This window comes from Balearica regulorum, chromosome 3, assembly GCF_011004875.1.
Source record: "Balearica regulorum gibbericeps isolate bBalReg1 chromosome 3, bBalReg1.pri, whole genome shotgun sequence".
NCBI lineage: Eukaryota > Metazoa > Chordata > Aves > Gruiformes > Gruidae > Balearica > Balearica regulorum.
Genome location: NC_046186.1, coordinates 106,860,435 through 106,873,265, shown reverse-complemented (window position 1 = coordinate 106,873,265; position 12,831 = coordinate 106,860,435). Strand labels below are relative to the sequence as shown.

At 42.2% G+C, this 12,831-nt stretch overlaps 1 protein-coding gene across 7 annotated transcripts in view; it reads left to right on the top strand.

The window, feature by feature from the left end:
• The first annotated feature begins 678 nt into the window (after window positions 1–678).
• The window catches only part of ENAH (ENAH actin regulator), a 100,360-nt gene continuing 88,207 nt past the window's right edge, over window positions 679–12,831 (top strand). For 6 of the 7 annotated variants that reach the window (XM_075749366.1, XM_075749365.1, XM_075749364.1 and 3 more), the window contains exon 1: window positions 679–819. In XM_075749366.1, the coding sequence (XP_075605481.1) occupies window positions 815–819 (5 nt within the window). In that variant the 5' untranslated portion in view covers window positions 679–814. Of the gene's footprint in view, window positions 820–1,644; window positions 1,831–12,831 lie in introns of those variants that run through there. The other variant, XM_075749358.1, reaches the window with a different exon arrangement.

Sequence of the window (12,831 nt, the reverse complement as noted above, 5' to 3'; positions counted from 1 at the left end):
CCCGAGAGGCGCCGAGCTCCGCCGGCCTCATCGGGAGCGCAACCCACCCCTCGCCCGCCCCGCCGCTCCGGGGCGTCTCCCGGGCGTCTCCCGGGCGCCAGGTCACGGTGCGGACCCCCCCGGCGGGGCCCACCCGAGGAGGGCTCGGTTCCGCTTCCCTCAGCCCGAGAGCGGGCCGATAGCAGGGTCTCGCCGCGGTGCCCTGCCTTGCCCTGCTTGTCCCCCGGCCCCGCAGGACAATGGGCCGCCGGGGAAGCAGCTGCCGCGGGCGACCGCTTCTCCTGAGGACGGGCTGAGCAGCGTCCTCCGGGGAGCGGCTGCCTCACCTGAGTAACGACCCGTCCTACCCCCGGCCCGCCCCCGCGCGGGGCCACCGAGCCCCATTCAGCCGCACGGGCGGCAGCACGGCGGTGGGTGCGGCCTCCGCCCCCCGCCCCTTCTTCCCGCCCCCCCGCCGCGCCCCCCGCCCGCCGCCGCTCCCTCAGCCCCGCCGGTGCCTCGGGCCTCCCCCGCGCTCCCCCCTCCCGCCCATTCTCCTCCTCCTGCCCCCCCCCCGCCCTTCCCGCGCGTTGGTTCGCTCCTCCCCGCCCCTTTCCCCCACCTCTCTCGTTCCCTCCCACCCCCCGGCTCCCCGCGGTGGTCTGGCCCGGCCCGGCGGCGGAGGGAGCGGCGGAGACGGGCGGGGAGGCGCTGGCGGTCGGGGGTCTCGCTGTCCGTTGACGCGCCGGCCCCTGCGGAGCGGCGAGGAGCGGGTCGGCGGAGAGAGCGGAGCGAGTGAGGAAGCGGGAGCGGCTCCCCGACCCCGAGCAGCACCATGAGGTGAGGGGCCGGTCCCGGAGCGGGCGGACCGGGTGTGTGTGTGTGTGTGTGTGTGCGTGCGCGCGCGCGCGCGCTCCCCGTGCCCCCCGCCTCTAACGGTCCGCAGCCGTGAGGGGAGGGGGGTGCTTGGCCGGCGCAGGGGGGAGGGGGCCGGGCTGAGGGGAGCCCCGCGGTGGGGGAGGGGCCCATTGTTAGTGGCGGGTGGGGGAGGGGCGGCCCCGCCGTCCCCGTCCCCCGCGGCGGCGGCGAAGTTGCGCTCGGGGGGCGGCAGCGGGGCCCGGGCTGGGGGGGTGGGTGGTGGGGGGTGGTGGTGGGGGTAGCCCCGCACCGGCGCATCCCCCGGGCTGGCCGCGGCAGTACGCGCCGGCACGGCGTGAGTCCCGGTCGGCCGTCTCCTTTCTTTCTCTCCCGGTGTTTTTTTTTTTCCCCCCCCCCCCTCCTTCCTCTCCGCCTTACCCGGCGCGTGTTGCATTGCAGCAGCAGCTGGGCTTTTCCCTGTGTAATCAATAAAGAGGGGGTGGGGGGGGGGATCCCCCTCTCGGCAGCCGGGGAAGTGCCGCGTTCGGAGGTTTCGGATGTAAACACTGAGGTGGACGCGGCTGGGGGCCGGGGGAGGCGGGTGCCTGCCTGCCTGCCTGCCTTCCCGCCGGGGACTCCCGCTCCCCGCCGGCTCATTCATTTGAAGGCGATTTTCTGCCTCCCTGGCCCGTCCCCGTCCGTTTCCCCCCCCCCCCCCCCCCCCCCCCCGGCTCTTTTAGTGCCTGCTCTGTTTCCATAATCTTCTTTCTGGATTGGTGCAGGACCCGGTGAGAAATGCGGCTCGGTAGCCCGAGCGCTGGTCGGTCTGTTCGGGGACGTTGTGCTCCCTGTAGGCCTGTCCCTCGGTTAAACAACTGGGGAACCGAGTTACTCTTCTTTTTTTTCCTTTTTCTTTTTTTTTTCCCTTCTTCCCCTGGAAGATATTGTCTGCTTGGCAGTTGGATTTGAACCTTCTTTGTCTTAAAGATGACCGTAAGTGGTGAGGTTCTTTGGAGCAGAGCTCGGCAAGATTTGTGTGATGAAAATCAGCAAATTCCTCTGCTGCATAAAACTGACAAGCCATTAGAATTCTCTGTAAATTACAGTAAAATCCTAATTACATTTTTTGAACTGTAAGGGTTCCCCCTGGCCGATGTGTGTGCACCTTCAATGGAACGGGTAGCATTGCAGTGGCAAGCATGGGAACAATCTCCCTGCTGTTTTGTTTAGAATTGTGCTCCTATATTTCCCTCTGCTTTTCTTTGTTAACCGTAGGTATTTATGTCCTACGTTATTTTAAGCTTTGTTTTGTCTTGTGATAATTTATTTTCACTTATTCATGTTGCTCATGTAGAAGTCAGATGCCCTGCAAATAAAAAGTTACAACTTAACAAAACTTATAGTTCACATCCTGATCCTTTAAACAAAGGGAGGGGGGTGTTTATTATCTTGCCAGTCTTTAACACAATGACTGCTCTTAATCTAACAAGATTTGGCACAAATATTTCAAGAAGCCCCGTATAAATTTGGTTTTCGTACTGGTGAAAAGTACTTTAATTGTGTGGCTGATGCTGAGCGAAGTAAGCTATACCAGCAAGACTACTCTTTCACTGATGTAACTGTATGTGTGCTAGGACTTCTGCCAGCTCGGAGGGAGCACAAATATTTCTCTTAACCAGCATAACAGGAAGGTGTCTAGGTTGAACCTACCCTTAGGTTGCTTATTTAGATGCTTGAACAGTTGACTTGAAGCAGTTAGTAAATATAGGCAAATGAATATATTACAGGTCTGAATCTTTCTACCTTTTTGTCAGCGCAGAGCGTTAAGGTGGTAAAAGGGAAATGTCGTTGCAAGTTGGATTGTCGCTTGGAGTGGTCGTGGGGTACTTCAAAGAAATCTGTGAGTTCAAGAATGCTGGGTTCCAAGCCTTTTGAAAAAAAGAAGCAAACTGTACCAATTAAACTACACAGGCTAAGAAAATGATGTGGTTATGGAAGTATTTTCTCTCTATAGAGGCACTATTAAATTGACTCAGTTTTGTTTAATTGGTCCGACTCCAGTACAATGGCAAGCTTTCACTGCGTGCTCTCTCTTTGGACTTGTTTAGACTAGGATTGACGGTATATTTCTGAAACGTGTTTAAACAGTATCTTCATGATGTATTTCATTAGGGCAGTGTCTTTTAATGTGTATTTGCTGGTCAAGGCAAGTTGTGATGGGGGAGGAGTGGCAAGGTAGATGGGACAAGTGACCAGCATTTCATATATAGCTCCTCTATGTGCCGGTGGCGTTAAATCTTAGCATTTAATACTAAAAACATACTTTTGACACGATATTGATGGTCTCCTGGAATGCATAAACTGCATTTGGCCACTGCTGTTCTGCAGGTAAGTATGCAGTTGGTGCTCCAAAGAATACAAACAGAAATAAATACTAGAAGTCATTCTGAGATGAGCTGGGGGGAGGACGGACGGGACAGTGCCCAAACACCTCACTTTCTGTTCTGTCCTTTGGCACATACGTGTGCGAGAGCCTATTCTTCAGCTATCGTGAGCCTAAACTAATTCTGATGATTTCGTGTTAAGATCTTGCATCTTGTCTCAGTGGTTAGCTGGTGAGTTACCAAAGAGCAAACTGGTTTTCCTTATGTCAAATAAAATGAAAAGTCATTGTAAAGAGCATCTTCATATTATAAAATAATCAGCAATTTAGTAAGACACAAACATCAGTGATACACAAGAATGAATTCTTGCAGAAGTCTATTTTGTATTCGAATTCACATTATATGCTATTTGAGTAGCATCTGTTAAGGGGTTTAGGTTGCTGATAAACTTTGAATATTAAATATCCCAGTTCAATGGTCTAGCCTAAGTATGAAGTTACTTGGTTCAGGAGCTAGCTTAGGGCTTGTGTGTATCTCTCTCCCCTGATTTAGGTAAACAGTTGATTCCCATGAACACCTGTTGCTTTTATTGTATTGTGGTTAGCTGACTAAGTACTGCTCTTAATATAGTTTCCTGAATGCACTTATAATAGGTATCCAGGAATAGGCATATTCAGTGAGGTTTCCATTTATTAGCTGACTGGAATGTGGTGGTGGGGGAGAAGGTAGTTAAGATCTAGGTAACAGCACAATTTGATGCCCCGGTTCTAGTAATAGCATAACTTCCCCTTGTATTGCTACAAGAAGAACATGTGTGAACAGACTTTTGTTGAAGCGTATGTTGAAATCTGTATTACGGAAGCTGATAAACGTAACTCCACTGCTAGAGTTGGGATTCTACAGTGAAGGTTAACTGACTTCTCTTAAATATTTTTTTTTTTTGGGTATCTAGCTCATTTTGTATGTTAACTCCAATAAAAATAAATGAGCTTTCCAAGATACTGACTTTTTTTTTAATCAAACCGTACAGCCTTCTCTTGGGATTACTACATCCATTTCTTTGTGTGGGAAAGAATTGTTTTTCATTAGTGTGCTAGTCAGAATGCAGACTGCTTAGTCTGGTTTCATTACCCAAGTTGCAGGAACTGGGAAAGAAACAGTATTTTTTTAGAATTTTAAATTCTAGTATTTCCAGAGCCCAGTATATTCATTTGTGTTTACAGTGGGCTACTATGCATATCATATGTGTGAATGTTCATTCTGTATTTAGATAGGGCAAGCAGCTAAATTATTATAGATTTTTGTCTTTAGACAATCGTGTCATATCCTCAGTTGTGTTTTCAAGATAAAAAGATAGCTAAATTTGTAGTCCCTCTAAACCATATTAAAATTTCCACTTATATTCGGCAGTTTTTCTGCTCAAGTATGTTGCTTTAGAATGTAATTCATGTTATCATTTAAAAGTCAGTGTATTTTGTGCCTGGGTTAGTAAGCCTTCGTTATGTTTTAGATGCTGTGCTAGGATATCAGATACCATACTCGCTGTTTTTTTACGTCTTTAATACAGGAGTGGAAGCTCACGACAGAAGTAACAAAACGTGTACCTTCGTTAGGACTAGGAATGCTTGAGGGAACCCACACACGTTTCCCAGGGTTTCCAGAAAAGTGGGTATACAAGAGCATTGTAGTATTAGTGACATTAGTATAGCTCAGCCGACTGCAATAACAGCAGTCATTTAAGGTAGTAAAATATCAGAGTAGCAAAGCCATTAATTTCAATGGTGGCAATAAGTTATTGTGTACAGCAATATGTAGGGTAACACTTTGGAATTGTGCCTTTGCTTTAGTTTTAATACTTGCAGGAATAGCATATTTGAAGTAGAAAGCTTAATTTAGTTGAGAAATATTTGACAAAATGTTGGAAGTGCAAGCAGGCGGCTAAATTAGACTGGATACACGTAACTGCAACCAATACAATTCCTAAAATTGCTCATATCTCAAGAGTAAAATTGGTGGTGTAGGCAGGTTTTTTTTTCAGGTGGATACAAGAATTCAGGTTACTTTCCTTGTTCTTAAGTAAACTAACAGATGGACTGAGTCATCTGTCTGATAGAAGTGCAGTCTTTAGCTAGCACTTTATTTGTGACAGTTGCAAATAATTTTTGGATGGGTTGTTTCTGCCCACCTGGTGTGGAATCTGGCAACTGTTTTGCCCTCAAGGTCTCTGGATAGTTTAGTAAGTTATTTTGATAGTAAAAGTAGAAGTTTTTAAAAGATTATTATATGAATGGAGGGTACGGGAATCAGAATACAAATTTTTTAGAAAAAGCTATTTATGACCATCTTAGCAATTATGTTGTCAGCCTCTAAAAATTAGAAACAGTCTGGGAGTGTGTATAATTCAGGAATGTTCTCTGGAAGGGTACGTACAAGTTTTTTTCTTGACTCTTGATTCAGGGCTTCATGTTGTTTGTTGTTGGAGGTCAGGGAACAAGACCGAGTTATTTAGCGTCCTACTTCAGACCACTACAGCGTGAAAGGCTTTTTTCTACACTACCATAAAAAGGAGAGGAATTATTCTTCCAGCACCTGTTTCAGTGGATGCTTTGCTAGTGCACTTATGCCCTGAGTGACGTATCTCGGCTCTGCCTTAGGCATGTGATTGGAAATACTTAGTAATGAGGACTGCTGCTTGCCATGCCAGTGCATTTCATGCAGAACTATTATAGAAGTAGGTTATTGAGCCACTGGATAGAGTCATTTGCTTTTGTTACTAGAGTGCAAATGTATTTTGTGAAAGAATTATTCCCTTTACTTTGACCTTTCATCTGGAGTTGCTCTTGACAGTTCATGCCTGCTTCCGCTCGGCAGTTTAGAAATACATGTGCCAGCTCTCTAAACACCTAGACATGTTTAGGTTTTAAGAGTGCTGTAGTGCTGAGAGAAAGCAGAAGATATGTGCTTTTTCTGTTTGCTTGAAAAAAACTTTGACTTTTAGTAGGAGCTAAAAGTAAATGTAGCAGAGACAGAAGTCACACAAGCCTTGTTTGAACAGCTTCAATATATTTAAGTAATTTTTGATGGTGCCTACCTCACTCTCTCACCCCACCCCTGCCTTTCCCTGCCAGTCCTTGTGAATTGTATAAAACTACCTTGTGTTCTTGGGCTGTTGACATCTCTCTTGGGATTAACACGGGAGCAAAGCCACTTTTGTATCTTTCAGTATTTAAACCTGCCAGATGAGAAGCCAGTGTTGTGTCCCTACTGTCCCTCCCCTATCCTAACTTCCCATGTGTTCTTGCAAACCTGGAAAAGAACGAGGTTTGTATATAGCTTTTTAGTTGAGTAACATACAGAATCTTTTCTCCCTTTTAGGAATGGCTGCACTACCTTATTTTAATTTTCAAATTTTCTAACTTATAACTAACAAACCTATATCTAAGTAACTGAGTCTGCAGTAGTTTTGCCTTGTTTTAAAATGCGCTATACTAATACAGGTTTTAGGGGAAAACATTGAGTTTTATTTCAGATACTCCTAATTAATTGTTCTAATAATAATTGATAACCCTCTCCCCTAGTATCACTTATTACAAATCCCTTTCACTGTAACTGTTTCATGACTAATGTTTAAAAAGTTCCAAACAAGAATGTGAAAATCATGCTTACCACCTTTTGACAGCCTTACGCATGTGCTGCTCCTAATGTTATAGTTCTGCAGACACTTATGGGTGGCTTATGGAACTGCTCCTTGGGAGGTGAGGCGACGTTTTTCTGGTTTTACTGCCTAAATGCTAGTGACAGCCCCGTGGAGAAAATGGGACTGTTCAATGTGACGTGAGGTGAATTGTCAGTCTACTTTGGATTAGTCTTTCCAGTTGAACTGCCAGTAATAAGCACGTGTTCTGGGAATCAATGCACAAGTTAATGTGAGGAATCGAAGTAAGATTCTCTTGCTCTCCATGAGTAATCTTTAGGCAGGGCTCATTAAAAGAAAACACAATCAGTATTAAGGCAAAAAAAAAAAAAATTAATCTGCTCATAGTTTCACATACTGAAAATTCTCCAGGCAAAGTTGGCTTATATAAGGGAAGACTAGTAAAAACTATTTGTTTAGTCCACAACTAGTATGCTTCTTTGCTAAGTGTGTAGGTTGATGTTGGATTTTTTTTCTTTTTTTGTTTTTTAAACTATGGTAAAGAAAGGTTCTGCCACTCAGTGAAGTATGGGGGAGAGAAGTGGAAACTAATTGCACTCCAGAGGGTGATACAAAAATACTACTTTGCTGGACTGGTGTGCTGCCAGAAATAACTCTCTAAACTCCTAGTTTGCAGCACAAACAGAATTGGAAGGATTTTGTTTCAAATATTCTGTCATTCTTTTGTTATTCTTCACAAATTCGAAACTTCTTTTCAGTTTCCTGAATCAGGTTACAAAGTAATCTATACTTACTGCAAATTCCATGAAGAAGGTGAGTTGTTGTGCGTTCTGGGTATACAAGTCACCTAGTTTAAAAAACAAAAAGTTTTAAAACTTGAATCAAGCAGAATAGTGAAAGAACAAGAGTAATCGTTGGTATAGCTAAAGCTTCTGTTATGCCTTATTTCTCTACCTGCTATAAAACTGCAACTATTTAATTTTCTTTCTAGAGGAAATAAATGTCTATGTATGTGTCATTCTCCTTAAGGCAATTTCCTAAAATATAGTTTAATACTTAAACTGACTGCTGTCACTTTATTGCAGGTTAACTTAACGCTGATACCAGGCTTTTAACTGAAACGCTTTGAAGGTCGTGTAGTTCAGGGAACATTTTATTGTGGTCTCATCACAGTTGAGGAGTTACTGGCAAATGCTTTAATATTTCAATTGTTTAGACCAGTATATGTCTTCATATATGGTCATATCTGCTAGTATTGTATATTTTGTGGAGACTTAGGTTTAAGTGGCATTTTTCTTATTTGTAAATGCAAATACTAAATGGGAAGATGATTAGGTTTCTCTTGTAGTTCATGTATTTCCAACAAAACTTCCAATACTGCTGTATTAGTGGTATTTTTACTGGCATTGGTGGAAAGGGGCGGTTGGTATTTTTAGGTTCCATTCAACTTTCTGGTTGGCTTTGCAAATCTGACTTAAGCATATGCTCTGAGTAAATCTGGGCCTTGAACCCAGTAGTGTTGCTGCTTAAAACCACTAGCTCTTGAAATAGCTTTTGTTCAAGATAAGTGTTTTTCAGGTACCAAGCTTCCAAGTCTAGGCTAGCAAGAATTTTTCTTTTCTAGCTACTGCAGATGTTCATGTCAATAATGCGTTACAATGATCAATATACACTGCTACTTGTTTTGAAAACTTCTTTTTTCTCTATATTTTCCTGTTCTATAAAAATACCTTTCCCCTTCTTTGCTTTCTTTTAAAAGCTTGGAGTCTTTTACAACAGCACATAATGACGTGTACACCTCTTATTTTCTCTCCTGTGTTGAACTCTTGTTGATATTTGAGGAAAGTATATGGTCCTTTTGGCAAACCTCAGTCCATTAAACAATGCTGACTTTTCTATAAAAGTGCTCAGTCTAAGTTATTGGAACAGATTTATTTTTTTTAAAAACTTGTTGGATTTGTACTTAAAATTGAACACAGTGAAGCTTTACTAGAAAACTTGTACAGTGTTCTTGAATGCATTTACAGAGCCCATTTTTAGAAAACTGCAATTGGCTACTGTGGATTAAGTTAAATGGACTTTACAACTTCAGAATAAACATTATTATCTATTGTCTGAAATAGATGGTGTGGCCAGACTGACAAAAGTGAAACCAAATCCAAATGAACCTAATTATGGCAGAGATAATAAATCTAAGTAGTGAATGATTGCACTGTTATGAAAATAATCGGTCCTGAAGCTCAGCATTTGTACGTATAAGTCTAATCACTGAACATTTTACTTAAGAGCAGGTATAGTTTGGTTGTAGTTATGTACTATTCAAGCAAAAATACTGATTTTTTTTTTTGGAAATTACATTTAGAAGTACTTTTTTTTCTAATTCAGAATACTCCTGGTTTTATAGAAGTCTCTGAATATAGTCAGAACTCAAGAAACTACTATTTTAACTTACTGTTTTACACTGGTGTATTAAGTTGAATCACTTTGTGAGTAGAGCAGGTAGATGGTGCAGGAAGTAGCTGATACTTTGTATCTCCATTCAAGGTGTGTATGTACATGAAATGAACATGTTTTGAACACAGGATTGCCTTCCTAGTCAGATATGAACTATCTGGTCTGAAACTGAGTATGGAGACAGTAGTCACTGTATACAGTAATCAGTACTTTTCTCTTGGCTAGAGCCTGCTGTTTGAGGGGTGAGTGAAGATGTGAAAGACCTACCCAGTGCAACGTTCTTCTGACCAAGAGAAGGCTGAGGAGATAGGTTAATCTTAGAAAGCTAGCAGGGAATCCATGTCAAATCAAGGGTAGAAGGAAGAGCCGATGAATGGCTAGAGCACTTGAATAGTAAGTTGTTGGTAATAAACTTAAGCAGAAGTCAAATCCAGTACTCCAGCTGCTTCTTCAGCATTACAGGTTTGGAGAATAATTGAGAATGAGTTTTCATAGCATTTCAGTGGTCTTGTTGGGTTTTTTAGCTGCTGAATAGAAATGCAGCAGTGGGTTTCAGATGAAAATTTTGACTTGAGATGGAAGAAGACGACCAAAGCATCAAATATGTAAAAGAAGTAAATTAAACAAATTTTGCACCCTAAAGATCTTGTGCTGTAATCTCAAAGACTGTGGCAATACTGTTGCTCTAGGTTCCACAATACGGTGTGACGAGTCTAGTAGCCTTTAGTTTAGTGATCAGCTTGGTTAACTGCATCATACATGAGTTATTCTCAGAATTATTACTGCTGAACTTAACATCTGAACTTACAACTAAGTTGTGAGGTGAAAAAATCTGGACTGCTGGGTTCAGAGACTTCATTTTGTATTGTAGCAATATCTTTGAGTAGTCTTTTCATAAAGTTTGGAAGAATAGTACGTCTCAGACTTCTTGGTTTGGCATACTATAAAAGCGACTTTAAAACCAAAGGGTATTCCTGTATGTTTTTTATTTGCTGTACATTTCTTAGTCACTGATAGAACAGTTCTGTGTTCCTGTAACTGCCACTGTTTCCAACAGTAGCTAAATCCGTAGCGGATGGCAGTAAGATAAACATAAAGGTTGCTTTGCAGGTTATGAATACTGTTGCTGTAGCTGTGTTGCTCTAAGGATATAAACAAGACAAAGGATTTATAAGGAGAGGCAATATCTTTTATTAGATCAACTGCTGCATTGGTGGGGAACAGGACACGGGTAAGCTTTCAGACATTCTAGTGTTGAGTTCCTGAGAAAGTTATTCAATTCTTTGGAGACACCATGTGGAGATTTTGTACTGTGTGGATTGTTGCAGACGTGTTGCAGATACAGGTAAATGTTGCTGTGTGTTTTATTTTTTCATAGGTAGCTCATAGTTTTGATGTCTGACCTAGTAGCAGTATTTAGTAGTATTCTTATTTCAAGGAATAAGGAATTAGGTGCTTGAAAAGGTAAGCAGCTGTAGGATATGATTTAAATTGCCATTTGTTTTTGCATTACTATGCAAAGATGATGTCTGCATAAAGGAAGTGGAAATTGCATTGCAGAGAAAAATGTCAAAAAGCAAAACTGTGAAAATACTTTTCAAATGTTACTGTTCCTGTGTAAAGTGAGAGGGTGTATTTTCCTTTGAAGTATCTGACTACTGGGAATCACTGGAAAAAATGCTCAGAGTGCCTTGTTTGAGGAGCCCATCTGTGTTATTTTTGTGGGGACGTGGTCTTGGTCACGGGTGTAACTTGTGTATAGTAAATCTGTAAGATGCAGATAAAAGTGGATTGCATTGCAAGGGTTGCATCTTTAGGCATGACTAATGCTTAATAATACTTAATAGTACGATTTTATTTTTGCCATGTTGAAGTCCTTAGTCATCACAGGATAGAAGAGTGTACAGTTATGCCGGTTCTGAATACTCTGAATATCTTGCCTTCAATTCATATCTATCCTTTTCTTAGGACAGATGGATGCAAAACAACCACTCCTCTTAGCCCCAACAATAAAAAGAAAACCTTGTTCCTGATACGTACTGTTAACCTCTGTGTGCTGCCTGTGTATGAAGGTGTTCGCTTGTTTAGGTTTCCCAATATTTGATGCACAGTCTTCACCTACGATCAGGTATCTGATTTCTCTCTGGTCCGTTCTGTGGCTCACCAGTTGTGAATAAAGAGGGAGAGAAGTGACTTTATGGAATGAGAAATCCTTAGCTGTTTTGAATTGGGAAGTGTTTGTAAGCTTGTTCGTTAATGGTATGCTTTATCTTATCTAGGCCTTATACAGTAAGGCCTTTATAACTTTTTTCCTTAACTTGTTCTAAGTAAATTGCACATATTTTGTAAGTGATGTTAGGATGAAGACTGAGCTGTTAGTGTAATGCTTAGGAATGCTTTCAGGTTTGGTGATTTATATGGTGGCAATCTCAGTATTCAACATCTACATATTTGAAATCTTGGTTTTTTTCCTTCTGAATTGAACTGAGCGCTCTGTCTTCAAGTATGTCTGAAGTTGAGGTGGATGTAGGGAGTGGATTTGTCCCAAAGCCCAGTCATTAGACATTTTGGTTGTAACTCTCGGGGAGCTTACCATGGTCTTGTCTGGGAATGGGGAAGGTGTTTAAAAAAACCCAAAGAAACAAAAAACCGAGAGAGGAATCTTCCCAATTTGGTGTTGCGTATTTACATATACTTTATGATGTATATGATATCATATATCAGTTTCCCAATCAATTGAGTGATCATAAGCTTTGGAGAAGGGTGAGAGATTGTATGCAATTCATAGTGTCTTACAAAAAACTTTCTCTCCTGTGAAGAGGAACACAGTTTAGATGTCCACGCAGTTTAGCTTCAAAACTCGTAACAGATCTTAAATTCGAAGTAGTTTGGGTTGATGCTCATTTTCATTGTTTTGTAAAGCAAAACCAACCCCCCAAACAGACACACAACACGAACAAGACAAAGCAAAACTATTTAGAAATAAAGCCATAGGCTTTTCTTCTAGAATTGGAGAGCTTTAATTTTTTTACACAGTATGACAAAAATCTGATATAAAATGATGAAAGTACTCTACACTTAAGAATGGAAACTTTATGCATCTAAGAACTTTTTCTTGGACATTGCTATAAAATTAAAATGCTGTTGGACATGTACACTGTAGCAATGAATTTTCTCTCAGCAGCACCATACCCTACGAGCATTTAAATGTACAGAATCATTTCAATGTAAAACAGAGTAAGTGTTGGGACCTAGCATCTTTGGTTAGATTGGTGACGAGGGTAATGTTTATGCTGTGGATGTTCTGTTTCTCAGGAAGACTGGGGTTAATTGTGGCTTGGCAAGTAAAAAAAAAAGTTCCATATTGTTTTTGTGCAGTAGATTCCTGTTGCTATGCAACAAACAGAATGTCACTTAGTCCAGGATATATTAAATTTGTATTCACAGCACGTATCTCCGCACGTTCATTTTATACTTTAGCAGGCGGGTATGGTTCTGACT